The sequence below is a fragment of the Perognathus longimembris genome, chromosome 2 (assembly GCF_023159225.1).
Source record: "Perognathus longimembris pacificus isolate PPM17 chromosome 2, ASM2315922v1, whole genome shotgun sequence".
NCBI lineage: Eukaryota > Metazoa > Chordata > Mammalia > Rodentia > Heteromyidae > Perognathus > Perognathus longimembris.
In genome coordinates, this window is record NC_063162.1 from 124,204,853 (window position 1) to 124,231,604 (window position 26,752).

At 36.8% G+C, this 26,752-nt stretch overlaps 1 protein-coding gene across 1 annotated transcript in view; it reads right to left on the reverse strand.

Moving 5' to 3' along the window:
- Window positions 1-8,237: 8,237 nt before the first annotated feature.
- The window catches only part of Bmt2 (base methyltransferase of 25S rRNA 2 homolog), a 33,113-nt gene continuing 14,598 nt past the window's right edge, over window positions 8,238-26,752 (reverse strand). Inside the window, exons 3-5 of the mRNA XM_048340093.1 lie at window positions 24,720-24,890; window positions 17,938-18,052; window positions 8,238-11,399 (exon numbers count right to left, since the gene is read on the reverse strand). Coding sequence (XP_048196050.1) covers window positions 10,770-11,399; window positions 17,938-18,052; window positions 24,720-24,890 — 916 coding nt within the window. The 3' untranslated portion in view covers window positions 8,238-10,769. The remainder of the gene's footprint in view (window positions 11,400-17,937; window positions 18,053-24,719; window positions 24,891-26,752) is intronic.

The following is a 26,752-nucleotide window of genomic DNA, read 5'->3' on the forward strand; positions in this document are numbered from 1 at the left end:
CCCATCTCCCCTCGTCTCCCTCTGCCCCTCCCCCTCCCTCCCTCCTTCTCCCCCTCCCTCCCTCCTTCTCCCCCTCCCTCCCTCCTCCCCCTCCCCCTCCCTCCCTCCTTCTCCCCCTCCCTCCCTCCTTCTCCCCCTCTCTCCCTCCCTCCCCCCCCTCCTCTTTCAGAATCTAGGTCACTTCCTCAGAGTGGACGAAAAGTGGTATAGTTTGGGGCTGAGTGTAAATTCTACACATGGATTGGCACTACTGCAGGAGGTGTGGCAGCTCCTTGATAGATATGGCATAATATAATATTGGACAGTAAATCTAAGCTCTCGCCCACTTTCATTCGCCCAATCTGCATTTCTAATCAAATCTGCCAATAAATCTACTCGTTATTTTGAGTGAAAATTGATCCTCACCCCAAAATAGAGCATAGACAAGTGAGGATTTAAAGCCAAGGAGCAGGCTACCAGGTGAGTGAATGGAACATCAGTGAGAGGAAGCATCAGGCATAAATGAGATACTGAGTAAACTGCACCAGATTTTTTTCTTTTTTAATTTTGTGCTGGCCCTGTGGCTTGAACTCTGGGCCTGGGCGCTGTCCGCTGAGCTTCTTTTGCTCAAGGCTAGTGCTCTACTACTAGAGCTACAGTACCACTTCTGTCTTCTGAGTAGTTTATTGGAGATAAGAGTCTTTCTTACAGACTTCCGTGTCCCCGCTGGCTTCGAGCCATGATCTTCAGATCTCAACCTCTTGAGTAGGTAGGATTACAGGCTTGAGCCCCCAGCGCTGGGCTCCAAGATCATTCTTGTTAAAGAGAACCAGAGTGAGCAGTCACCTGAGGAATGATAAAGGATGAAGAACCTGATGAGGTATGGATGAAGAAGGGTTCTAGCTAAAGTGTGTTCGTGAGGTTCTTTTGCTAAAAGTAGATAGTATAAAGGAGTGCACAATTGGGACTAGGGAAAAGATCCACAAGACTAAAATTTGGCCAGACCAAAAATATGAGTTCCCGTTCTCTTTCCAAAAAGCCTTTTTCCTTCCTGCCTGGCTTTTATTCTTACCAAAATTTTCTTCTGCTTGTAGCTCCTTCAGATGTTGAATAATCTCAAAGCCTTAGTTTTCCTCATATTTAATGAATACGGATGCATCTATCTTGGAGTGATTGTGTAGATTTAGTGAGAATGTACATAAAACTGGCCTTAAACCCTATGGATGGATTTGTCCCTTTAGGATAAAGCTCAATATCTTTAAATAGGGCTTAGGAGTGTTATATTGTCTAGCAGGCCTAGGGCTCTGGTTTCCAGTAGGGCTACACAAACGGAAAAAAAGAAACATTCTTTAAATAAATACAATTGTATGCTCTGCCCCCTTACTACCTGAAACTGAAATTCCTACAACTCCCCAATCAATCCTGCTCTATTGTTTTTAGTGTAGAGACATGTCTGACTTTGTTCACCATTTAATCAACTTAGTGCAATACCTGAGAAGTTGAATGACAAATATTTGTAAAAGATTATCATATACTATAGGCTCTCAATAATCACTAGTTCTCTCTACCTACTTTGTATGTTTCCTATATATTTCTCTGTGTCCCTTAATAGAGGGTGACTTTCATAATTTTCATGTGATAAACAGCAGTGCATCTGCTGTGGGAGATACATCTGTAGGGTTGAAACATTCCTCAGACTCATAATGAAGAGTGAGTTTGAATTCTCTCCAGATTTCTAATTCTAAATACAATCACTACCCAGGTCTCAAATCTTTAATTCTGGCCTTGCTATCTTCAGAACAGTCATACTATCTTTAATATCCTCATCATTTACAATACAATATGATTTCAATGGACACTTGAAAGGTTGTTGGTATTATATTTGGATGCCCACTATTTGAAACCCACTTCCATGTGTGGAGAACCACCTTAGGTGGCCTGTAGTTGAAGCTGAAATGTCAAATAACATGTGCAACCATTCATGTATAGCAGCAAGATGCTAATATTAAAACAAACACACACTTAAATAAAAAGCAAGTAAAGAAAGCTACACATCCTGAGCAACTGCAGGAGCAATGGAAACATTTGGGACAGTCTTCAGTGTTTCTGGTATTGAATATTAGTGGTGCAAAGATGCCAGTTGTCTGTGCTTCCCAAGGACCATCCTGGAGCCTCTTCCACCAATTCTGTATTTTATCATAGTCTACATGAATTTCTCTATAACCTTTTATAGGCACTGTGTAAATCAAGCCAGTTGTAGTTTCTGGCCATGCTGGTGCAGACCTCTATTGCTAGCAATCTTTTCAACTACCCAATAACCTCTACTACATTTCTTTTTTCCTTAAATTAGTTATACTGTTCTCTCTCTCTCTCTCTCTCTCTCTCTCTCTCTCTCTCTCTCTCTCTCTCTCTCTTCTCCCCCTCTCCCTCTCCCTCTCCCTCCCTCCCTCCCTCTCTCATTCTTTTGCCAGTCCTGGCCTTGGACTCTGCGCCTCTGGCTTCTTTTTGCTCAAGGTTAGCACTCTGCCACTTGAGCCACAGCGCCACTTCTGGCCATTTTCTATATAAGGCAGAGGATCATGTTTGAGGAAGAAGATGAAAAGCACTGGTTTTAAGGACAGTAGTACTAAGCAATAGAAAACAGTATAACTGGGCTGGGAATATGGCCTAGTGGCAAGAGTGCTTGCCTTGTATACATGAAGCCCTGGGTTCGACACCCCAGCCTTATGACCTTGAAAGTTTTCTTGATGCTTATTATCGTGTTTGTATATTTTACAATATTTCTGTGAGATGATTTTTTGAAAGTTAGCTTTAATCTACACACTTCAGGGAGGACAATTAGCATTTGAAAGACATTAATTAGGAATCTTTACTACAGAGCTGGATGCACAAATGCTTTCAATATCACTATGTAAATCTTCTCTGGAGGTATTTTAGTTAACACAAAGAATGAAAAGATTTTTCATTGTGAAAAGAGAAGTCTTCAAGCTATGTTGCTGGCTGGAATACTGTATGGGCACTTCTGCTTTAGCATGGATGTAGTAGAAGAATCTGCCAAATCTAGAAATCTGAAATCCTTCAGAAGGTATCCCTATATCTAGATTGCACTTTAATGCTCTGCCACAAAAATCTTGTCTGTGTACAGTTTTCATATGTAAGACTTGTTTTCCTTGCAGGATACCACCCAGTAGTCAGACAGCAGACAGCTCTCATCAATCTTTAGTTATTGAAGATTAACCATATTTACTCAAAGCACCTTGCGATTGTGAAAATATTCAAATGTTCATTTCTACCCACCCTGTTTCTTTGTTTGAGATCATCTGCTAGAAAATAGAAATGGAGATTATCAAGTTAAGCAAAATAAGCTAGGGTTACAAATTATCACATTTTCTGTAGCATGAAGAATCTAGACCTAAGAGGGAGAAATGATATGAATGTAAAATGATGATTCTACAGGTAGGGAACACTGTGTGTGTGGCAAGGAGGTGGAGGAATAAAAGGACAAGATAATGAGGGGTGAGTGTGATCGAGGTACATTATATGAATGAATGAAAATAGCATGACACTTATTAAAAGTTGTATAAAATACAAGAGGAAGAAGGAGTCAGAAAGTAATAAAGGGAATAAATATTATTGTTACATTACATATGTATGGAAATAGCATGGTGAATCACCATTCTACAATTAATATACACAAATAAGTGTAGGAAATACATTTTTTGACAGTAGGAAATAAAAAAACAAAATATAGAACATGATTTCTATTTTTTTGTTCCTTTTTAATTCATTAGGATATTTTTTGTGGCCTACTATATGGTTTCTTCTAGAGGAAGTTTCATATGCTGACGACAAATGAGTGTTCTTCAGCTGTTGGATGGAAGGTTCTGTACATTTTTCAAGTTCATTTACCCCAGAGTATAGGTGAACTGATGTTTCTTTATTTTCGTTTATTTTATTTTCTTTATTATTTTTAAGTATTTGGATGATCTGTCATCCTCCAGAAGCAGGGTCTTGAAATCTTATACTGTTTTTGCATTGGAGTCTATTTTTAATACTATTCGTTTCATAAATGTAGTTGTTTCAACTGTAGGAATATAAAAATTTATAATCATATGTTCTTTTTTAAATTGCTCCTTTGTTATCTACCAACCTTTATATTTAATTTTTTTCCTCTGCAGTGCTGAGTTTAGAACTCAGGGTCTGGAGCTTTTTAGTCAAGTGCTCTACCATTTGAGTGACACTCTCCTTTTTCTGAGTTATTTTTCAGGTAACATCTCACACTCTTTGTGTGGACAGTTTGTGATCCTCCTATGACTCCACTATAATTGTCCCTGCAATCATTCCTTATAACGCCTGGCTTGGCTTTGAAATAGTTTAAGTTTTTGCCTAGGATGACCTTGCATCTCTTTCTCTAACACAGCTGACCTTACAGTTATGTATTATGTACTTAGCCTTCTCACTTTTGTTTTGAAGTCTATTTTGTCTGATACAAGTATGCTCAATTTAGTTTCCTATTTTAGTATCAGTTTATCATTATTTGCAAGGAGAGTTTCTTGTAGGGTGCATGTTATTGGTTTTTATTTAATCCATTCAGCTAGTCTTTATCTTCTAATATAAATCTGTATGTTTACATTTACAATTATTTTTGATAGGTAATGACTCATTCCTCTCATTTTGGTAATGTTTTTAGTTATTTTGAATTTTGTTTTTTTTCCTGCCTCTCTTCTTCATCTTTGTGGTTTTATAGCTCATGTATTGATAATGATACTTTTCTATTCTTTTGTTATGTATCTACTTATCTTTTTATACTTAGTTATTTATACTAACTTTTTTATATTTCTAATGTCTTCATAATGGTAATAATATTTCTTTTGCTTCAGCATATAGAGGCTTCCCATAAAATACCCTTTGCAAGAGTGGGCTGCTGGAAGTTAATTCCTTCATTGTTTTGCTTTGAAGACCTTTATCCTTCATTTCTGAATCATAGCCTTAAATTTATAGTAATCTTGGTTGACAGTTTTTTTTCATGACTTGAAATTCATTATTTCACTTTCTTCCATCACATGCTGTCAGTCGATTGTGAAAACCTATAAATGTGACTAGAGCTTTTTTCTTACAGATTTTAAATTTCTTTCATGTTGTATTTTACAATTTGACTATCATATGCTGTACTGAAGGTCTTTTCTGTTTTTTGTTTATTTTGGGTCATATAACCCTGTACATTGATCTATTTTCTCTATGACTGAGATTTTTCTGGTATTATTTTGTTCAGCTCATTTGTCATATTCCAAAAATACACATTTAATGTTGTCCCAAATGTATTAAGTCCCTTCCTTCCTTCCTTCCTTCCTTCCCTTCTCTCCTCCACTCTCTTTCAAAAGACCTATGATCAACTTCCAATATTCCCCTGAAGGATCAAGTCTACTGTTGAGGCTTTCAACTATATTTTTCATTTGCCTTTTTAAGCTCTTTGTTTCCAAGATTATATTTAGTTCCTTTCCAAAAAATCTTTTTGCTTTCTCTTTCATATATGGCATTGCCTACCCAATTTCATTTTGAACTCTTTCTTGGATATCATTAATTTTTTTTGCTGGTGTCACATTCCCTTTTTACATATTTCTTCTGTTCTACATGGAGATTTGTGTCTCTGGTGATTTATATATCTTTACCACCTTTATGGAGTGGCCATTTTAAATAAGCAACTGTCTCCTGTGTCTTCAGGTGTGTGTTGTTGGTTTTAACTCTATTGGGGCCCAATAGTGTGGTGCCTCATAGCTTCTTAGGCAAGCGACATTGCTGTAGCAGAGTAAAAAGCATCAAGCCAACAATTTAGGCAGGTGTGTTACAGACAGCAGTGGGTGTGGGATACTCTCTGGCTACTCATCAAACAGTGATGGATTGTGATGCAAGCTCTGCTACTAGCAAGGCGCTGTGGTATTGGTGGCCTCATCTGGGTGCAGGGCCTGAAGCATTTGTCCTCCATCCACTCAACAGCAGAGGTCCAGAATCAGAGAGGAAGTGGCAAACAATGCAGCATGATCTGTGATGCTCACAAGTTCTGACAGCAATGCATGGTCAGACAAGGTGTGGTAACTAAGTGGGAGTGGAAACCATGTAGGTGGGGCAGCACTCTCTGAGTGGCATTCCACTCTGTCCTTTTCCTGATAGTATCTCCTGGAGCCAGTCAGGGCTCCTTCAGGGGGGCTGTTTATTGGCTGTAAACCTGTAGGAGAGGAAAATGCTACATGTTGGGTTGTCAATAATGTTTCTGTAGGACAACAGTGTGAACTCCCCACCTTCCTCAGTAACAGGCTTCTGCATCTGGCCTAAGGAGGGGTGACATTAAATGTGTGGGCAGTCAGCCACAACACTGGTCTCAGAGGGCAAGCTCCTTGATGTCCTGGATATGTCCCCATAGATCTCCCAACACAGATTTTGTACAGTTCAGGGCTTGGGTCACAGTCATACTTCTGGACCAAGTTGTATTAATGAAGACACTAGCCCCTGAGCCACTGAAGTAGGTTTGTACAGAGATGAGAATATGTAGTGATTTCTGGAAATAGGCAGTGAACTCAGGCATCATTTCCTTGCTGTAGCACCTTGGTGGTTCACTAAGATATGATTCTTTTCCAAAGCCAGACTACTATACAGGCCTGTTGTGCAAGCCTGTGAAACTGTCCAATAGCTAGGACTTCAATGGGCTTGCAAGTATCCACACTGTTTGCTGGGTCCCTTACCTCCTGTAAAGTGTGAATACATTTTCTTTAAGCTGTGGACACAGGGTAGCTACTGCTGATAGCTGTTCTTTGTGCTATGTTCTTATTCTAGGTCTCTGAATCTTACAAGCTTCCAGTCATTCTTATTTCTAGTGTTCGGTCATCATGTCTCTCAAAATACACCTATATACCGACTGCTTTCTTCTTTGGAGGAGAAAGTGCCCAGCACAATGGGAGTAAAAGAAAAATATTTTATAAAACAAGGTAGGGAGGATATGACTTACTGGTAGAGCCTGGGGTTTGTTAAAAAGCTTTGGGGGGGGGGGCACAGGAGTAGGAGGACGAGAGGAGGAGGAAGGGAAGGGAGAAGAGTTGTACTTAGGTTGGCTATATGAATCACACTTATGACCCTAGCTCTCAGAAGAACTGCCAAGTTCAGGAGTAGCCTGGGCCACAGGACAAGACTCTTTAACAGAAACCCCCACAATTTTTATAATTTTTTAGGAAGTGGCTATTCTCTGAATATTGTGTAGCACAGACTGCCACTAATATTCTTGGACAGTTTTGTGTTCAAAGGGATTAAATATGACTTAAATCATGAAATATTACAAAGGCTCCTACAAAACATTGCTATCATAAACCTTTATGTTGTTCTTTGAATAAAAACAAAATTTTGTTTCCTGCTTTTTTTGACTAAGAATCTTCAGCCCTAAAGAAAAAAAATATTGTAGTCTTGCTGAGATTGAACGCAAGGCCTTGAACGTTCTGAGATGAATTCCTAGCCCGAATTTTAGATCTACATTCTTCTGGTCTCTTAGAAAACTCCCATCAGTGTGCTGTGCACAAGAATGGGAAATGGAGCAAAATGTTGACTGTATTGTGTGTGTGCATGTGTATTTTTCTGGAGGGGTGAACCATACATCCCTCTTATTCACACTGTGTTTTTCATTTGCTCAGTAACGTTTTGCTGTGTTTAAAAACCTCTCCTTTAAAAATATCTCTTTTCATTTCTGGGAAGCAAATTAAAAATTTTAAACATCAGTAGGAAGTCACTACTAAATACAGATATGCAAAGAATGTCTTTTCCATTAGATCATGAGCTCCACGAAAGCAGGTACTGTAAACACCCTAATATCTGCAGTCATTCTGGTATATCATGCATGGTAGAAACAACATTGCTCAGTAAAAGTATTTCACTTCATGACAAAGCTGGCTGCTACCATAAAAGAAGATATGCATAACATCAGTATTTGTTATCATACTTCACACTCCTTGTATGTTAATTATATGGTTGACATGATGAACTGAAAATTTACTGTATTTCCTGCTATGAACAGAACAGTGATGCAGGACAATGGAGAAGCCACTTGAGTTCTCTGAATCTCAGTGATGGAATTTTTTGAAATTAAGGAATTTGATCAGGTATGATCTAGTTGGAAAGTATTAATAGCCAAGATCTGAATTTATTCCCAATTCTAAAATTATTTAATGAGATACTCTAAAGACCACAAAATTTTCATTTTATAAGTAACAGACAAAGAATCTTAGAAAATTTAAAATTTTTAATAAATGTGCTTTGTTCACAAAATGTGAAAAAATACAACAAACACAAACATACACTTTCAGGTATGCTACGTCCAACCACTTGGCAACTATGGTAAAACCACATGATCTATTCATGATCCTGAAAAATCCACCCACATTATTGTCATTTGTCTTTGAAATACCATTTTTTGGAGAAATAGCTGTGAATATGACAAGGAGGCTCATTAACTTCTTATAACAAAATATTCTTAAGAGTACCCATACAGAATTAGAAGACCTTAACAACTTCATTTGTCATTACACATGTAATCTGGCACCAAGCCACAACGACTGCCTATAGTTCCACATTTCCACACTGAACTGGCCTTGGTGGAGTATGTGTTGGATTAAATCCTGTGCCAACTTAAATTGAGTAAGTTGAACAAATGATATAGATTGAATTAAATTTATACTAAGGGGTAGTAAGTTTTACAAAAAATGTTTTTAAAATACTACTTAAAAATATATCATGCACATTTTGGAGCATAAGCAAAATTAACACCTGTAAACAGTGAGAAGAATCTATAGCACCAACATTTTAGCTACAACACAAAAGCTGTCTCAAAGGTCATTTTTAGATCACCCTTTGAAAAGCACTGCTTTTCATATGCTTTCCAAGTACTTTCACTTGGTATATTGTTTTCTTTGCTCTTAGAATTAGATTTAGCCAAATCAAACAGAATAAAGAACAGGTGTAACACCAAACCAACTCTCCTAAACATACTGCTTTTTAATTTGTTTTCCTTTCTATTTTTCTTTTGAGGGAACTGTAAGGCCGGGTCCTTTAGTACCTAACTGGGGGGAAAAACCAACCCTAATTATTAATGGATCATATGCCATTGAGAGTAAGTGAAAAATTGAGGTTACTTAATAGTGTATTTGAGCAACCAACATTTCTTATATTTAGTCAATTGACTTTTTTTTAGGTTAATTACTTTCATTAATTTAGCATGTGAAATTTACTCTGAAATATGGGGTACACACACACAAAATTTTCAAGGCCAAATTTGTATTTCTAAATGAAATTTGATATTCAAAGTAAATTATAGCAATTCACAATAAGCACAAAAATCTCAGTTTTACCAGAGTAAAGAAGTGCAGTGTATGAAATTTAGGATCAACTATGGAAAATGCAAGTTTCTTTTAAAATACAAACGTACACACAACATTAACCATGAAATCTGAAACTGTGATATTTCAGTGCAAAAACCTCAGTATGAGGTAATTTTAATGTAATAACCACTTGAAAAAAAAATCCACACAGTGGCACTCTTAAAAAATGATAGTTTACATGACAATTGCTGGCTGACAAGACAACATGGACTAAATGTTCTTAACTGTTTGTAACTTGTCTTGTTTGGACATATATTTCTTCTTAGTCATTTGCTTCTGATTCAGAAGCACAGAAAGGCATTTGTCAATGTGGAAAGGGAAAATTCCCACAGCCAACTAACAGTTTTTATTCAAAGAAAATTTTCTGCTAGGATTTAGAAAGAAATTAGGGTATCAAAAGGTCAAGATCGTTTTGTGAGATTACTAGTACAGGGTTAATTTTAAATTTTCCTATATATTCCAGAGTTGTAGTGCAGCACCTCCTTCACAGGAAGGTGGAACTGTATCAAAGCTGGTCTCATTAGAACATAAAGTCTCTTACAAGTGCAACCCTTTCACAAAGGTGTTTTCAGTCAGCATTGAGTATTATACATTGTTCCTTGCTGGAAAAGAAAAACTGTAAATGAGACCTAAATTTTAAAAAACTAAAACTGAACACTCACGGATAAATATACTTACCACCAAGGCCCAAATCAACAAGAAAGTTAATAAAATAATACTTTGGCAATGGTGTTTACTGTATTGTGCTAATGAAATCAGAATATACATTTTAGGGATATTTTTTCTTCCAATGTCTGTTGCTGTCAAAAGTAAAAGCATTACCACCAACTCCAAAAATCTCAGAAATATTGGATCATCAGATGAGACTGAATAGAAAATGTACTTCTGTAACAGGTAACAATTTAAAGAAAAAGACAAAAGTAAGTGCAGCACAAAAAAACTAAACCAGTCTATTTCCATGGCATATTGAACTTGTGAGTCATCAAAGTGCAATCTACAACATTCTACTTAAGGTTTCTCAATGCAATAGTTTTAAAGTCAACACTGAACAACTGAAGAAAATGAAAATATGTAGGAATTTATGTTTCATCTTTTTAACAATAGCACTAAAGAGAAAAGAGGTACCTTTCTATATCTTAGTGCGAAACGCTAAAGTAACAGTGGTTTCTGCTAGGATAGAACTCACTGCATGAAATTCAAGCTTTCTATATAAGAATAAAATTTTAAATCCAGAAGTAGAAAAAAATAGCAAACTCTGTAAACCTTTGCATTTCTTCTATGCAAACCAGATTTTAAGTACTGAGTTCATGTTAGTATTTCTGATTAGTGTATGCAATTAGTTTAGAGTCTGGACTGAAAGAGCAGTTTGCTTTTGTATTAACTTAAAAGTAATATGGGATCCTCTAACTCATAGAAGGGAATGGAGCTGGCTTGACTTTCTCCAGAATCTGAGTCATATGGAGCATCGGGTAGCTCTGTGAAACCATATGCTAGTTGTTCATCTTCTATATCAGATCGAACATAGCAGGAAGGGTTAGAATACTCCTCATCTTCTATACTGTTGAAATCTTGAGGAATATATAACATCCCTGGATAGTTCCGACTAACCAAGTCACTTGTAGTTTTAAGGGATATTTTCCTAAATGCCATCAGATGCATATGAGAAAATTTCGAATACTTGAAGCGTTTAAAACCCAGGGACTCAATAGCAATCTTCCAGCTTTTCATCATCATAGCATGGCGGTTCTGATGGGAGGAATCAGGTGTGATGATAAGTAGCAAGCCATTTAATACTAACAGCTCATGGGCTTTCTTACAGCAAATCCATCGCTGGTAAGGTGATGGGAAATAGGAAAGAAGGAGAGAGAAAACAACCACATGGAAAAGTTCTCCAGGAAGAGAATCAATAGGGTTTTTCAGCTGCTTTAAAAAAGCATCTATGGCATCCTGTGCAAGTTGAAGTGGTTGCTGAAGTTGTAGGTTCAGGAAGTCACACTTATATACACTCTGTAGAAAGAAAGAAAAAAAGCAGAGTAAGAACTTCAAGGGTTGTGGTGGCATGTACCAATAAACCCAGCAGTTGGAGGGTGAGGCAGGAGGGCCACAAGTTGGCAGTCAGCCTGTGATACATAGTAAGACTCTTGCCTCAAAGAAAATAAATTAATTAAATACATATATACATTCAAAATCATTTTTACCTTAATACATTAAAACATTTCTATGTAAGTTTAGCTTATACTATGTTCCTTTATAAACTAAGTCTGTATACTTATTCAAAGCTTACATTCACAAAAATCAAAGCTCAGAAAATTTCTAGTTATCATTTAATATACAAAAATACATTTCTCTCACATATGCATACATATATATATGAATGTACAATGACTTTTTTCTAACTTGAAACCATAAATAATTTTACACATATATTTAAAAATCATGGGTATATTAATTTGAATAAGAGGTCACAGGAAGATTTTTAAGATTAGTCATATTTATATTCATTTTAACGTGTATAGTTACCAAAGTCAAGCTAATATAAAAACAGCTTTTAAACAAATTACCATGAAATAAGGATGGATCAGAGAAGTCAAGGACCACTATTGTTATAGTTTAGGTCTGAAATGATCCCTAAGGGCTTATGCTTGCTGCAACTTCAGAGGTGGTAGATGATTAAATCAGAAAGGCTCTAACCTCATCAATGGAATAATTGAGATTCACAGCTGAATGGACTGTTGGGATATGGAGGAAAATGCAGATGGTAGGACCAATTGAAGGAAGTAGGTTGCCAGAGGCATTGGCCATGCAGGGCATACCCTTTCCTAGACCATTGCTCACTCTCTGCCACCATGTTGACTTTCTCAGGCAATCTTGTCACAAAGTGAGAGATGGGTAGATAATTCTGAGAAATGGGGTAGTTGCTGTGACTATGTCTGACTATATAAAATTGGGAAGAATTTGAAAAGGTTTAGAGGAACTGGCTCTCAACACTTAGAATGTTGAAAGTGGAGCTTTATGGGTGATTCTAGTAGTTGCTTGGAAAACCCAAATGCTGACTGGAGTGCCATTGTTAAGATGGTGCTCATGAACACTGAGATGGAGAGGAGGATTCTAAAGAACTGGACTAGAGTCCAATTGTGTTAGAATCTTGAAAAGGCCTCTCTACATTTTGTCCATGCCTTGAGACTATGTGAGGCTCAGTTTAAAAATGATAGACTAGTTTAACTGGTAGAGGTAATTTAAAGGCATCACACTGAGTAATGACAAGGTTCTGATGGCTAAAGTCAGATTTATAGTAAAATTCATGTATAAAAAGCAGAGCAGAAAGATTTGAAAAATTGTAGTATGGCCAGATAATCACACATACAACTGTAGCCAAGAGTGGTATGGATGCTGAAGAGATAAACACAATTAGAGGCAATGCAGGGCACCATAGATCAAATCTGTAATCCCAGATGCTCATAAGACTACCTGGAAAAAAGTTCATGAGATCCATCTCAACTAATGAAAACGTGGATGTGGTACATATGCCCAAGATCTAAGTGTGTAAACAGGAAATTCTTAGGCCAGCCAAGAGGGGCAAAATGTGGAACACTACTTGAAAAATAATAAAAGCAAGAGGGGTTAGGAGTATGCCTTAAGTGGTAGAGTTGCCTGCTTAGGAAGCACAGAGCCACAAAGTTCAAAGCCAGTACCACCAAGAAAGAAAAATAAATAAAGCCAAATTGGTTGTGGTGGAACCTGCTTGGGAGACTAAGTGAAGGGGATTGTGAATTTAAAGTGAGCTTCAGCTAATTAGTGAAGAGCTGTTTCAAAGTAACAATAATAATAACAATAATCCTAGAAGCTAAGTACTTTGCAACAGGACGATAGGAAAAAGGCCTTTAGGTAAACTCAGGAATTGGCCAGGCTCCGCTTATCACAGGCTCAAGGATGTAAAAAAGTAAAGTTATTTTGAATACTGCTTTGAGAAGTGCCTTGGGGTGTCTGCTTTGCCAGGGCAGCCTAAGGAGTTATTCCTATTATGGTTTAACTATGAAATATCTGATACAGGTTCATGTTTTGAATACTTAGTCCACAGCTGGTGGCACCATTTTGAAATGCTCTGGAAACTTTAGGAGGTGAGATGGAGAAAGTGGGTCACTGGTGGCTTGCTGCTGAAGGCTACACCTGGATCAGAGTACCCTCCTTGCTCTCTGTATCCTGTCTGCCTTAGGATGAACAGTGCTCCTCTAACACATACTCCTTCACTATGATGTTCTGTCCAAGTACATGGAGCCAATAAATAAGAAAATGAAACCACTGAAACTGTGAGCTGAAGTAAATCTTCCCTTTTAAAAGTTTTTCTTTTTTAAATCAGGATTATGTCACAGTGACAAGAAAAGCTAACACTCTTCCTCCGTATTTATTACCCCATGTTTAGTCTTTCAGGTACTGAGAGCCACTGAAGCTGAAGTCCAGGGGTTCTGGCTATGGCTTGTGCTGGTGGCAGACCTTCTTGGTGTCATCCACATGATGCTGGCTTTTCAGGCATGCAGAATTCCAGGGTTGTGGAATCACAGAAGCCTCCACCTAGATTTTATAGGAAGGTCTGGAAGGCCAGGCAATGTGAGACAGTCAGAAGCTCTTTAGGTAGTACCTGAACTGCAACGGAGACCCCAGGAGGTTAAGAAAGATGCCTAGGAAGGTGAAATGTCTGCCAAAGAAAGCCATAGGCACTGAGGACCACTCTTTCTCACTCTATTCCTTCTTTTTGAAAAAAGAATGTTCACTCCATGCTATTTCATATTGTAAGTATATAAGCTTTTTAAAAATTTTAAATGTTTACAGACACACCTAAGATTTCATGAGTCTTATGGTGATGGTTGGAAGTGTTGAGACTTTAGGAGCTCTTGGAGATGGGTTGAATTGTACTTTACATTATGAGATGGATGTGAGCCTCTGGGGACCAGCAGCAAACTGTTAGTTTGGATCATCTTTCAAGGACTCATATATTGAAGGATTGGTTTCCAATGAAACCTAGTCCCATCAATGGATTAGTATCAGTGAATGGACTAGAAAGTGTATCTTTTCTCTGGTCAATGGCTCAGCTTCCATTGCTGTATTATTCTGGAGCTAAGTCAACCTTGGACTGAAACCATGGAAAAAGGGAACCAAATTACATCTTTCCTTATGTAAGCTGACTTTCTTAGGTATTTTGTTTCATTGATGAAGAGCTAAACTGTAATGAAAGAGGTATTGTAAAATTTGTACAAGCAGAATTATAACAATGTTTTTAAGGTCAAGGAAATGGTATTTTTATTAACTGCCAATCATTTAAAATGTAATATTACCATTACTTCTAACCCATTACAAAGTTAATTTCTGGCTTGAACAAAACTATGTACTGAATTGATATAGTCAAATGAGCAAGAAAAGCACTACAGCTAAGGAATAAAATTTGTACAGGAGTAAAATGCACTGTAGTAAATATGTAAGGTCTTATAGGTGAGTTTGATTATAGAAAAAATTAAGTAGTAAACTATTCTCTAAATAGTGAAATATCAATATTCCATAGTTTGCTGAATGTTAAAACCCTACACCAAGAGCAGAGCGTTACGAGTTGTATCTTAAATGCCCTCCTAATAACCCATGTTGTAAATGTTTGCTTCTGAGAATGGTAGTACTGGGAGGTGAAGCCTCATTGGAGGCCTCTTTGTCATTGGCGAAAGAATGAGGAACCTAGCCCCTTCTTCTCCTTTGCTTCTTGGGCATAAGATATGGCTTTGCTCTGTCCTGTGCTCCCATCATTACGTGTTACTTCACTTCAGGGCCCAATGCAATGGAGCCAATCATAGACTAAAAAACACTAAAACTTCAAACATAAGTTGATTATCTCAGGTATTTTGTATAATGATGCAAAACTGAAACAACATTGCATTTTTTAACTGTTTAACCTTTTCATATAGCAATATTTATCATAAAAATATGGTAATACTTTACTCCCTCACCCTTGTGAGTGGGTAGACTAGTAGGGACATAATCATCTACACTTGCTACTTGAGAAAGTAATACATAAGTCTTTGCACAGGTGGCACTTTTTTTTTTAATTAAGACACGAGTTTAACTTGATGTGTACTGTCTGGCTGTAAATATTCTTGAGCTTTGTTCTAGGACATAATTACGATACTTGGTTGTCTCCAGGAGTCAATCTTTCTGAATCTTTCTTGTTAAAATTTGATAGGTGGGACTAGAGCAGTGCTCAGTCTAAGATTTAGACTGAGCCATGACCTTTCTGTGTATTCTACCCAATATACTCTAGTACAGCTGTGGCTGATATCAAGAGATGCTGTAACCCCCTCTTTCATGACTGCTAGACACTAACCTCTAATTCCTTTAAGTTGCTCTTTTTCCAGTCATATGCAGTTTTCTCATAACATGCTAATAAGTATTCAGTTGAATATACTCAAAGGGGTGCCCTTTGCAAGCTTCTGGAGTTTTTATCTCTTCGTAGCTTTCTCATGTTTAGAACTAGCCTACAATCTCTAGCTGCTTTAGTTTCATAAGACTTGCAAAACTCTGCTTCAGTTTCCCCTTCCCTAAAAATTCTTTCAAAGCAATACTCTAGTACAATCATAGGGTTCATCACATTTCTTTTCCATCTCTCGGAGATAATTTTTCATTACCTGGTCTTCAGTGGGACATAAACTGTTGCCTTTATTTTTTTGCCATTTTGGTTGCTGTAGGCACAGGAAAAGTGACAAATCCAATCTCTGTTTTACCAGATGGGATAGTAAGTCTTTTCATTTTGTTTTCTCATTAGTTACAAGGTTTAGCAAACTTTCACTGGAGCAGTTCTTTTCATACTCTAATAACTACACAGTTGAGAATGTACAATCTTGTCTGTAAACACATGTATGATTTTAAAAATAGCATTTAGGACTGAGCATTTACAAATGATTATTATGTCTCGGCAGTTCATAATGCATCTTGAAGGAAGGGGAGAGAAAGTACAGTCTTTTCTGTTTTAAGATATTAGCTCCTGATGTCACAGGTTTCACTGATAAACTAAGAATGCCCATCTTACAGAAGTGTATGTATTAGTATTAGCTTTTAGAAGTGATAATTTTAGCATTTTCTTGTTCCTTACTGTTACTTACATATTCAATCTAAATAAGCCATGTTACTCAAAATGACATATAACTAAAGTACAGATTCAGAAGAAAGCTTAATTTTTACACAGGATCTTTTCAGTAATACTTTGAGTACAATGCTACCGCTACCTGCTTGAAATACTTTCTCTTCAAGAAAGTATTACAAAATCTTTTGAAATGTGATCCACTATCAGTCTCATTACAAAAATAGGAAAGTAGACTCAAAGACTAGAAATGGTGGTGTAGATATTCAAAGCAAATTTTGAAGTATGATTTTATCTTTTATGTTCCAAGTATTCTTCCAAGTACTAGGACTACAGCTGTGATAGCTGTGTGTGTGTGTGTGTGTGTGTGTGTGTGTGTGTGTGTGTGTGTGTATGAGAAAGAGAGCAAGACAGAGAGAGAGGGAGAGAAAAGGGGGGGAGAGGGATAGAGGGAGAGGGAGAGAGAGAGAGAGAGAGAGGGAGGGAGAGAGAGAGAGATATCTAACGTAACATGAAAATGAAGTTTGTGGGCTGAAGTATATATAGATCAATGATAGAGCAAAGGCCTAGCATGTATGAGGACCTGGGTAAAATTACTAGAACTTCAGAATGAAACAAACAAAAAACCCAAAATAAATGTATATATGTGTATGTGTGTGTATATATACGTGTATGTATATATACATGCATGTGTGTATATGTATATACATATACACACATACATACATATTGTGTGTGGAGCTATGTTAAAAGTAAAACGGAATCATTAATTTTTGTTTTTCAGGAAAAAAGCTATCAAATTATTTTCTTATATAAATATGGAAGGTACTTGCCCTGAAATTATCTGTCTTCAAAATATATCCTCTAACACAAACACTGGGTCTCATATGAATAAAACAAAGTTTCTGCTCATAATAGGTGATCCTGCTTCACTAAACGTATTGACAGTATTACAGTAAGTGAGTCATTTCAATGTCCTTAAATAATAGTATTGTACTTGGCCAAGTGTTGGGTATTTATTTAATAACTCTAATAAAACTAGAGGAACAGTCTATGAAATATTAAAGTGGTTTTTTTCTATTCATGCACAAACTTAGTAAGGTTTTGGCCAACTCCACTATTCTAAAATGGCTCTGCAACATGGTACACTTCAGGAAGAGAAGCATAAAAATAAATAAGTGATCCAAATCAAATAAAATGCAAAGCTCAAATACTCGAGCTACCTGGAAATCTTTTAATTTACTTCCTATTTTAGAAATATAGTACTTTGGGGCTGGAATAAGGGCTCCAGTGATAAAGTGAAAGCTAAGCAAGCAAGTGCAGCATAAGGCTCTGTGTCTAAACTCTAAAACCACACACACACGCACACACAGTTTTCCCTGACAAATATATATACAAAATATTCAAGTCTGAGACTACAACTATACATACCTCTACTGCAGGTACGATGTCAATGCCCACAGTTAGAAATTCTTCAAACTTCAAAAATGGGTTAAAGCAGCTGCCAACATCAAGTAATCTGATTTTTCCTGAGGCTTGTAGCAACCTACAAAGGATTTTTCATATCATAAAAGACAAATGGAAGATATTTAATTGTATTAAAGGCAAACTGAAAATAAAGAATAAAAATTTTAAGTATTTGAGAATAAATATAGATTAATGGTTTCTTAATTTTTTGGCCTGAGAATGAGAGCCTCAAAGAGCCTATGTCTATAAAGATATATGTATTATTACCATATTTGGAGTTAAAATGGAAAATCTTAAAAATTCACTTATAATAATCTACTGTATATTGCTAATGATCTTTTAAGTGAGAAATACTAGTTTGAAAAAGGGCTATGAAATGTGAGATCTTGGGAGCTGGGAATATGGCTTAGCAGTAGAGTGCTTGCCTACCATGCCTGAAGCCCTGAGTTCGATTCCTCAGCATCACATAACCAGAAAAGGCCAGATGTGGCACTATGGCTCAGGAGGCAGAGTGCTAGCATGGAGCAAAAAGAAGCCAGGGACAGTGCTCAGGCCCTGAGTCCAAGCCCCTGCCCCTCCCCTCCCCCAAAAAAGCAGGATGTTGTTTTTTTCTGGAAGTCTTCTTAAAGTCTGGTATAACAAGAGATCAATGTATTGTAACATCTGCTTTTACATGTAAGTTTTCACAATATCACGTCATCCACTATAGGAAATCTCATTTTTTATTCATATAGCAATGATAAGTTTTAAAAAAGGGCAAATGACAACTTACTATTGTGACAGAAACTGCAAAAGGATCATATAGCCACATACTTTCTTCTTTTTTTACAGGTACTGGGCCTTGAACTTAAGCACCATGTACTCTTGCTCAGCTTTTTCACTCAAGGCTGGTGCTCTGCTGCTATACCATGTTCCCAGTTCTAGCTTTTTGGTGGTGAATTAAAGATAAGTATTTCAGGGCTGGGGATATAGCCTAGTGGCAAGAGTGCCTGCCTCGGATACACGAGGCCCTAGGTTCGATTCCCCAGCACCACATATACAGAAAACGGCCAGAAGCGGCGCTGTGGCTCAAGTGGCGGAGTGCTAGCCTTGAGCGGGAAGAAGCCAGGAACAGTGCTCAGGCCCGGAGTCCAAGGCCCAGGACTGGCAAAAAAAAAAAAAAGATAAGTATTTCAAAGATTTGTTTGCCTAGGCTGGCTCCAAATCTCAATTATCAATTACCAATTTCAATTATCTCAACCCCCTGAGTAGCTAGAATTAGAAGTATGAGCCACCCGAGCCTGGCTCCACATACACATTTGCAATTATCTTTGTAGAGGAAGAAAATCTACTTACTAATTAATTCTCAGCCAATTTAACAATGTCTTTGCATTTTAATTTGTCTCAATAATTCAAAAGACTAAAAGAAAAAGGCATGGATGGAATAGTATTTTTGAGTAAGGGAAATTTCTTATTATAAGGTTTTTCACTTCAAAAAATAGTTGGAAAAAGAGGAGTAAATTTAATGAAAATGTAACTTCCTATGTTTCTATGTAGCAACAAATAACAATGAAGGAAAATAGTGACATTTCTTGTTCCCAAACTGTCCTAATGCCTATTAAAACAACATGAGGATTTCAACTGCAGACATCTTCCCTCTTTCCCTCCTTCCTTCCCTCCCTCCTTCCCTCCCTCCCTCCTTCCTTCTGACACAGGGTCTTGCTTTGTGATCTAGGTTGGCCCAAACTCACTGGCTTTTTCTGTGTGCCATATGAGGATAAAAAGTAAGTCATTAGGGGCTGGGGATATGGCCTAGTGGCAAGAGCGCTTGCCTCTTATACATGAAGCCCTGGGTTCAATTCCCCAGCACCACATATACAGAAAATGGCCAGAAGTGGTGCTGTGACTCAAGTGGCAGAGTGCTAGCCTTGAGCAAAAAGAAGCCAGGGACAGTGCTCAGGCCCTGAGTCCAAGGCCCAGGACTGGCAAAAAAAAAAAAAAAAAAAAAGTAAGTCATTATTATACTGTCAAATCCAGTGATAGTGAACCAAAGGGCATCTTTTACTGCTTCAACAGTGAAAGACACCAAATGGGTAGGCAGAAGCAGAATGGATAAAAATCCTGTCACTTAGAGGAGTTTCTGCATGAGACTTTTGGCTAACAGTGCTCTTTGAACTCCCAAGTCAGCTCTCATATTCATATTCATATGGCCCTTTTCGGGTCACACTTTTTGTGTGTTGCTGCTCTTCCCAAGGCAACCTCAGGACTGCCTTTATGATTTGTTTTATCTAAAAACACACAAACAAACAAACAAATAAAAAACAAGACTAAGGCTATGATTCAAGCCATAGAGTACTTGCCTCTCAAGTGCCAGGCCCTAAATTCAGTCCCTAGTGGCCAAACAAAAGATGATCAATCCTTATAAGGATATATGGAAGTAATATTTAATGTTGAAGCATTATACAATTTATATTTTAATCAATCCAACACTATCCTTACATATCCATTTGGACTCTAGCCATTGTTATCTCCTAATTTTGTTAATGTGGTTATGATAACATTTAAAATGAATTCATTTTATTTGGTTAGTTCAGATAATGAAAGAAATTACACTGTAGATACACACGTACAAACATTAAAAATGAATTCATTTTATTTAGTTGGTACAGATAGTAAAAGAAATTACTCCATAGACATAAATGTACAAAATAAATGTGTACTCGTAGTTTTTGGGGGTGTCATTCTTTTTTTTTTTTTGGCCAGTTCTGGGCCTTGGACTCAGGGCCTGAGCACTGTCCCTGGCTTCTTCCCGCTCAAGGCTAGCACTCTGCCACCTGAGTCACAGCGCCCCTTCTGGCCGTTTTTCATATATGTGGTGCTGGGGAATCGAACCAAGAGCTTCATGTGTAGGAGGCAAGCACTGTTGCCACTAGGCCATATTCCCAGCCCAAGAGGCTGTTCTTGTCTTCAGTGATTAAGTCATTGACCTTGAGAGATTTGTGTAATGTTAAGGTGGCAGCTAACTTTAGTTTGAAGTTTAAGTCAGAGGTTTATCAAGAATGATACCCCAGGGCTGGGAATATGGCCTAGTGTCAAGAGAGCTTGCCTTGTATACAGGAATCCCTGGGTTCATTTCCCCAGCACCACATATATAGAAAACGGCCAGATGTGGTGCTGTGGCTCAAGTGGCAGAGTGCTAGCCTTGAGCAAAAGGAAGCCAGGGACAGTGCTCAGGCCCTGAGTTCAAGCCCCAGGACTGGCAAAAAACAAAACAAAAAAATAAAAATAAATAAATAAAAGAACAGCCTCTTAACTTGTATCTTATAAATGAAAACTGTCATTGTTAGTATACAAAAACACTGTAGAATCCATTTTCTATACTATCTTTCTGTAATTGTGCATAAGTCTAATTAGCTTATTTTTCATTAGATCACATTACACTTCAGTTACGAAACTAAACTAATAATACAACTTGTTTTAGTAAATCTTTAAAGTTGGTGATAGAGTTCATAGGACTACATTAAGAATCTAATAAACTGAGATCAGCAAAAATGTTTTAGAATGCTTTCACTCTTGAAAGAAAAAAATTAATTTCAGCCTAAAATACTCTGTAGTCATCATTTTCCTTTTCACACTAATCATAGTATTAGTCTCATTAATTAAGAAGTGTCAATTGTGGTGAACCTATATAATCACCATGGCTTCTATTTTCAACAGCTAATGCTCTCGGTCAAATCAGAAGCTTGGTGCTTCCCATTTAAAAAAAATAGCTCTGCAACTACTCAGCATTATTTTATTGTTTACAGAAAAATAGACCCAGTAAGTTATTTCCCTAATAACTCTTTGAGTATCTGCTAAAATTTGGAAAGGAACTATCTTCCTAACTCTTAAGAAAGGAACTTTTAAGACAACTTGGTAAGTATAGATTATTTGTAGTCTGCTCTGAATGCCTTTAACATGTACTTTGCAAACCAAAAGAAAAACTAGGGATGAAACCATTATAATTTTAGAATTGGCAATGCACACAGCTTATACAATAATACCTTTAAAACCTTTATTACACCTTGTTTAAAGTAGAACTTGACACCTTGATAATTTTACTAAGTCTCCAGATTTGGCATTTGTAATTACAAACTAATTCTATATCACAGCAAACAAAATGAAAAAACTTCACAATGAGCTTCCTCCATTATATGTGTATGTGTGTGTATATGTCTGTGTGTGCATTTGTGTATGTAATACATTGCAAGCTACCAGCAAAACACTACTGAAAAGTATTATTGAAATACAATATGTACTTAAGATCCTAAACTATGTTAAAAAAGACTTTTAAGCCAGGAACTAGTGGTTCATGCCTGTAATCCTAGCTACTCAGGAGGCTGGGACCTGAATGATCAAAGTTTGAGGCACCCCATGTCCAATTCACTAGCAAAATGTCAGACTGAAGGAGGGGCTCAAATGTAGACTGACAATTGTGAGCAAACAAGCTGAGAGTGCAAGGTCTTGTTCAAGCCTTGGTCTGTCATATATACACACAAAAAGACATTTGAATTTCTCCTTTATATCTTTTGCTCACTAGGATAACTCTCATTTTTAAAAAGCCCAAAGTTGTAGCTCACACCTGTAATCTCAGCTACTTGGAGAGCCTGAGAGGTTTGAGGTCAGCCTGGGCAAAAAAAAAAAAAAAAAGGCCAGATACCATTTCAACAAAAATGCTGAACATGGTAGTGCTGCATCTTTGGTACCAGCTGCATGGAAAGCTGGAAGTAGAGGGATCAACTATCAAAAACAGGTAAATATGAATGCATCAACTATGAAGTTTCTGTAAGGTTCTTTTGTTTTATCTTTCATTATTTATGCACCCATTGTCATATTTGATAGAAGTATAACTATATAATGGCTTATATTGGTCAACATTTAAAATATTTAGCATGTTATTATGCTTTTCATCCTTTGTAGTAACCTATGAATAAATGAAAAGATAGATGCCTTATCCTCTTCTACTGAACTAATCAAAGATATGTTAATTCATTTTCAAATGGAATTATTCAGAAGCACACAGTAGTATTTTCAACATGATATAAAACCTAATCAACCAAAGATAATGTTATGTTGATATGTAAACTTTTGGGACTGCTTAGGAATTTAAATTATTTTCATAATTTTTCAGTATTTATCAAGAATATTTCTAGAATTAGCAGAGCTTAGCATTTTAGACCATAAAATATTACTTGAGGGACTGGGAATGTGGCTTAGTTGTTGAGTGCTTGCCTAGCATGCATGAAGCCCTGGGTTCGATTCCAGAAGTGGCGCTGTGGCTCAAAGTGGTAAGAGCTCTAGCCTTGAGCACAGAGAGGATCAGAGACAGAGCCCAGGCCCTGAGTTCAAATCCCAGAACCGGCAAAAAAAAAATTTACTTGAAATAAAATATTTATTCTCGGGGCTGGGGATATAGCCTAGTGGCAAGAGTGCCTGCCTCGGATACACGAGGCCCTAGGTTCGATTCCCCAGCACCACATATACAGAAAACGGCCAGAAGCGGCGCTGTGGCTCAAGTGGCAGAGTGCTAGCCTTGAGCGGGAAAAAGCCAGGGACAGTGCTCAGGCCCTGAGTCCAAGGCCCAGGACTGGCAAAAAAAAAAAAAAAAAAAAAAAAAAAATTTATTCTGATCCTAAAACATTCAAGCAATTTTAATGCTATTAATAATTGGATTATAGTACTCATGTCATTACAAAATTTGCATGGTTTCATTTGTGGGAGCTAGAATGTATCTATATATATACAAGTAAACACACTGGGTGGTAAACAAAAGGTTACAAATGAATTAACTGAAGTGTAATAAACTCTATTAAACCGAAAATAGTACACTTCTTTAAAAAGACATAGTCAAAGCCCAACAAGTACCAGGAAACTGGCACTTGCAAGAGGGGAGGGTGGGGCCAAAACGAAAGGGGTAGAAGAATGAAGGAGTGGGGGGGAGATTGCAGGCAAGAACTCAGTATACATACCATTGTATATATTGAGAAATATATATGGAGAGAGAGAGAGAGAAATATAAGAAAAGGGTGGCTCGAACAGGGGTGAAGATGTAGTGATGACACAGATCAAGATGCATTGTACATAAAAAACTGCTTTGTTAAATGGGAAAAACATCAATATATAACCTAAAATTAAGATAAGTAAGGGAAGGGGGGGTTGGGAGGTGGGGATAAGAATGTTGGAAGGAGCAACACTTATCAAGATGCACTATATTTATACACTATTACAGTGAATAGCAACTCCTTTGTACAATTACTTAAAATATTCAAAAATTGTGCTTATATAATATGCTGTATTACTAGCAAGCTTTCATATAAACAGTAAAATTGATTATGAATCAATTTGATTATTAATAATCTTTCTTTTTTTCAGAGTGTATTTTTATTGTCTTCATCTTTTTTCTTATTGGTGATTTCTTAGAGACGAGTATTATATGCACAGCTTAAGTAGATTTTCCTGTTTTGATCCTTTGCATTGCCATCTAAATAATAACAATAATATTTAATAAATTTTCTCATTTTCAGTAAGACTATGGAACTACTAGTTTTCCAGATGTCTTAAAATTGTATGCTAGTTTTATGTCTAATACTAATGCAAACATATTTGTAGTCAATCTATCAAGAGGAGAGTAAGTAAAATGCCCATTATTGACTTTAAGCCCCTGTACTGTTTTACATTAATACAGCTACTCATGGCAATGTTAATTGAAACAGAAAAACTATACTTACTCAGCTATAAATTCAGGGTTTGTAAAGTTGAGGTTGGTTAAATGACCTTCAAGTTTAGAAGATTCGTGCATGTTTAAGGCTGGAGTGGTCTTAGTGGTGAGTACCGCTCTTTTTTCATCTTTTTCAAGTGCTTTTCTTTTCCCACCATTTTGGAAATATTCTCTGCATACACTATAAGTCAAAATAAAGAAAGATAAAATAAAATATGAAGATGAAATTTCAATTAGTCTTGTTTTTAAAATGTCAAAGAACAAATTTGAATACCATGATGTAGCACATATATATATTGTTAAAATTACTATACAAAATAGAAGAGAAAATTAATTGTTTTTTCAGCAAGCAGAATAAGGATTGAGGAAAAATGCTTATTCCTCTCACATATATTCAGGATACCATTAAACTTCACTTTTTCTTTTTTATTTGTTTATTTATTTATTTATTTCTAGTCCTGGGACTTGAACTCAGGGCCTGGGCACTGTCGTCCTTGAGCTCTTTTTGCTCAAGACTCTACCACTTGAGCCACAGCACTACTTCCGGCTTTTTCTGTGTATGTGGTACTGAGGAATCGAACCCAGGACTTCATGCATGCTAGGTAAGCACTTTACCACTAGGCCAAACTCCTGGCCCAAACTTCACTTTTTCTTAGCTTCTATTATGTAAGATTTCTTTTATTTATTCTATATAGATACAATTTTAACTAGAGTTATACAAGAGTGAAAATTAATTCATCATTAATTATTTATTAAGTACATAGGTAAAACAAACTCAAAAAGACATCCCTCAGGTAGCTCAGACCGTGGAGACAAATAATTATACAACAGTCAACAAAATACAACTGATGTTTATTTATCTATATTATGTGTGAAATATCTAATCCTATCTAAAATTACTACTGAGTTTACTGTAGAAAGCAAGTAGGAGTGAATCGAGCCAAGGAATAATGTTAGTTAAGGAGCTAAGAGCTTTCCTTTCCAGGTGGAAAATATCATAGGCAAAGGCATGGAAAAGAAGGCGAGTGGATCTTGCAGCTGAGGTTATCTCAGCTTATGCTATCACAGTGTTAAAAGACCAGGCAGAAAATGGATGGCTGAATGGTTATAAAAGTGAGAAAGCTTTCAAACTAACCAACTTTCCTTCTTTCCTTCTTTCTTTCCTTCCTTCCTTCCTTCCTTCCTTCCTTCCTTCCTTCCTTCCTTCCTTCCTTCCTTCCTTCCTCCCCTCCCTTCCTTCCTTCCTTCCACTCCTCTTTCTCTTTCAATAGAAAGGGAAGTATGAGACTTTAAGCTCAGGGCTCTAGCAAGCACTCTACCACTTGAGTCAGATATATTATTTTAAAAAATAAAGAACTGGCTCATGCAATTATATAGAGAGCTGTCGCATAATCTGTTGTTTGTAAACTAGAAAACAAGGAAAATAAGTAGTGTACTCCTCCAGATCCAAAGGCATGAGAACCAACTAATTAATTTCTAATCCAAGTCTGAAGGTTTAAAAACAGAAGTGCTATTATATAGCTTAAGTCCCAGTTTGAGGGGCAGAGTGAAGAAGAGAGGAAGATTAAAAAGGAAATGGTGTTAGAGAATTTTTTCCTGTTTTTTGTTTGATTCATGCCTTTAATAGACTGAACTCTGCTCTCTCCTACTTGGGACCCAGAACATGTGGCTCAACTGGTAGAAGTACAAGCAGTGATCAAAAGAGCTAGGACTTTGGGGTCATAATTTCAAGCCCCAGTTCTGGCACACAGAATTTTTTTATTTTCTTGAACAGAATGAATAGCTATAACCAAGATAATATCAGCATTAAGGCAGAAATCATGAAAGAAATGAACTGATAAACTGGGAATCATTAATTTTTCTGTCATAAGAAGATATTAACAAGGGAATGAAATTATATGCAACAACAAAAAATTATAAAAGTTTTGATAAAAATTATTATATAAAATATATAAAGAACTCAAAATAAGAAAACCCAATCTAAAAAACAGACAAAAGGCTGGACACTGGTGGCTCACATATGTAATGCTACTCAAGAGACTG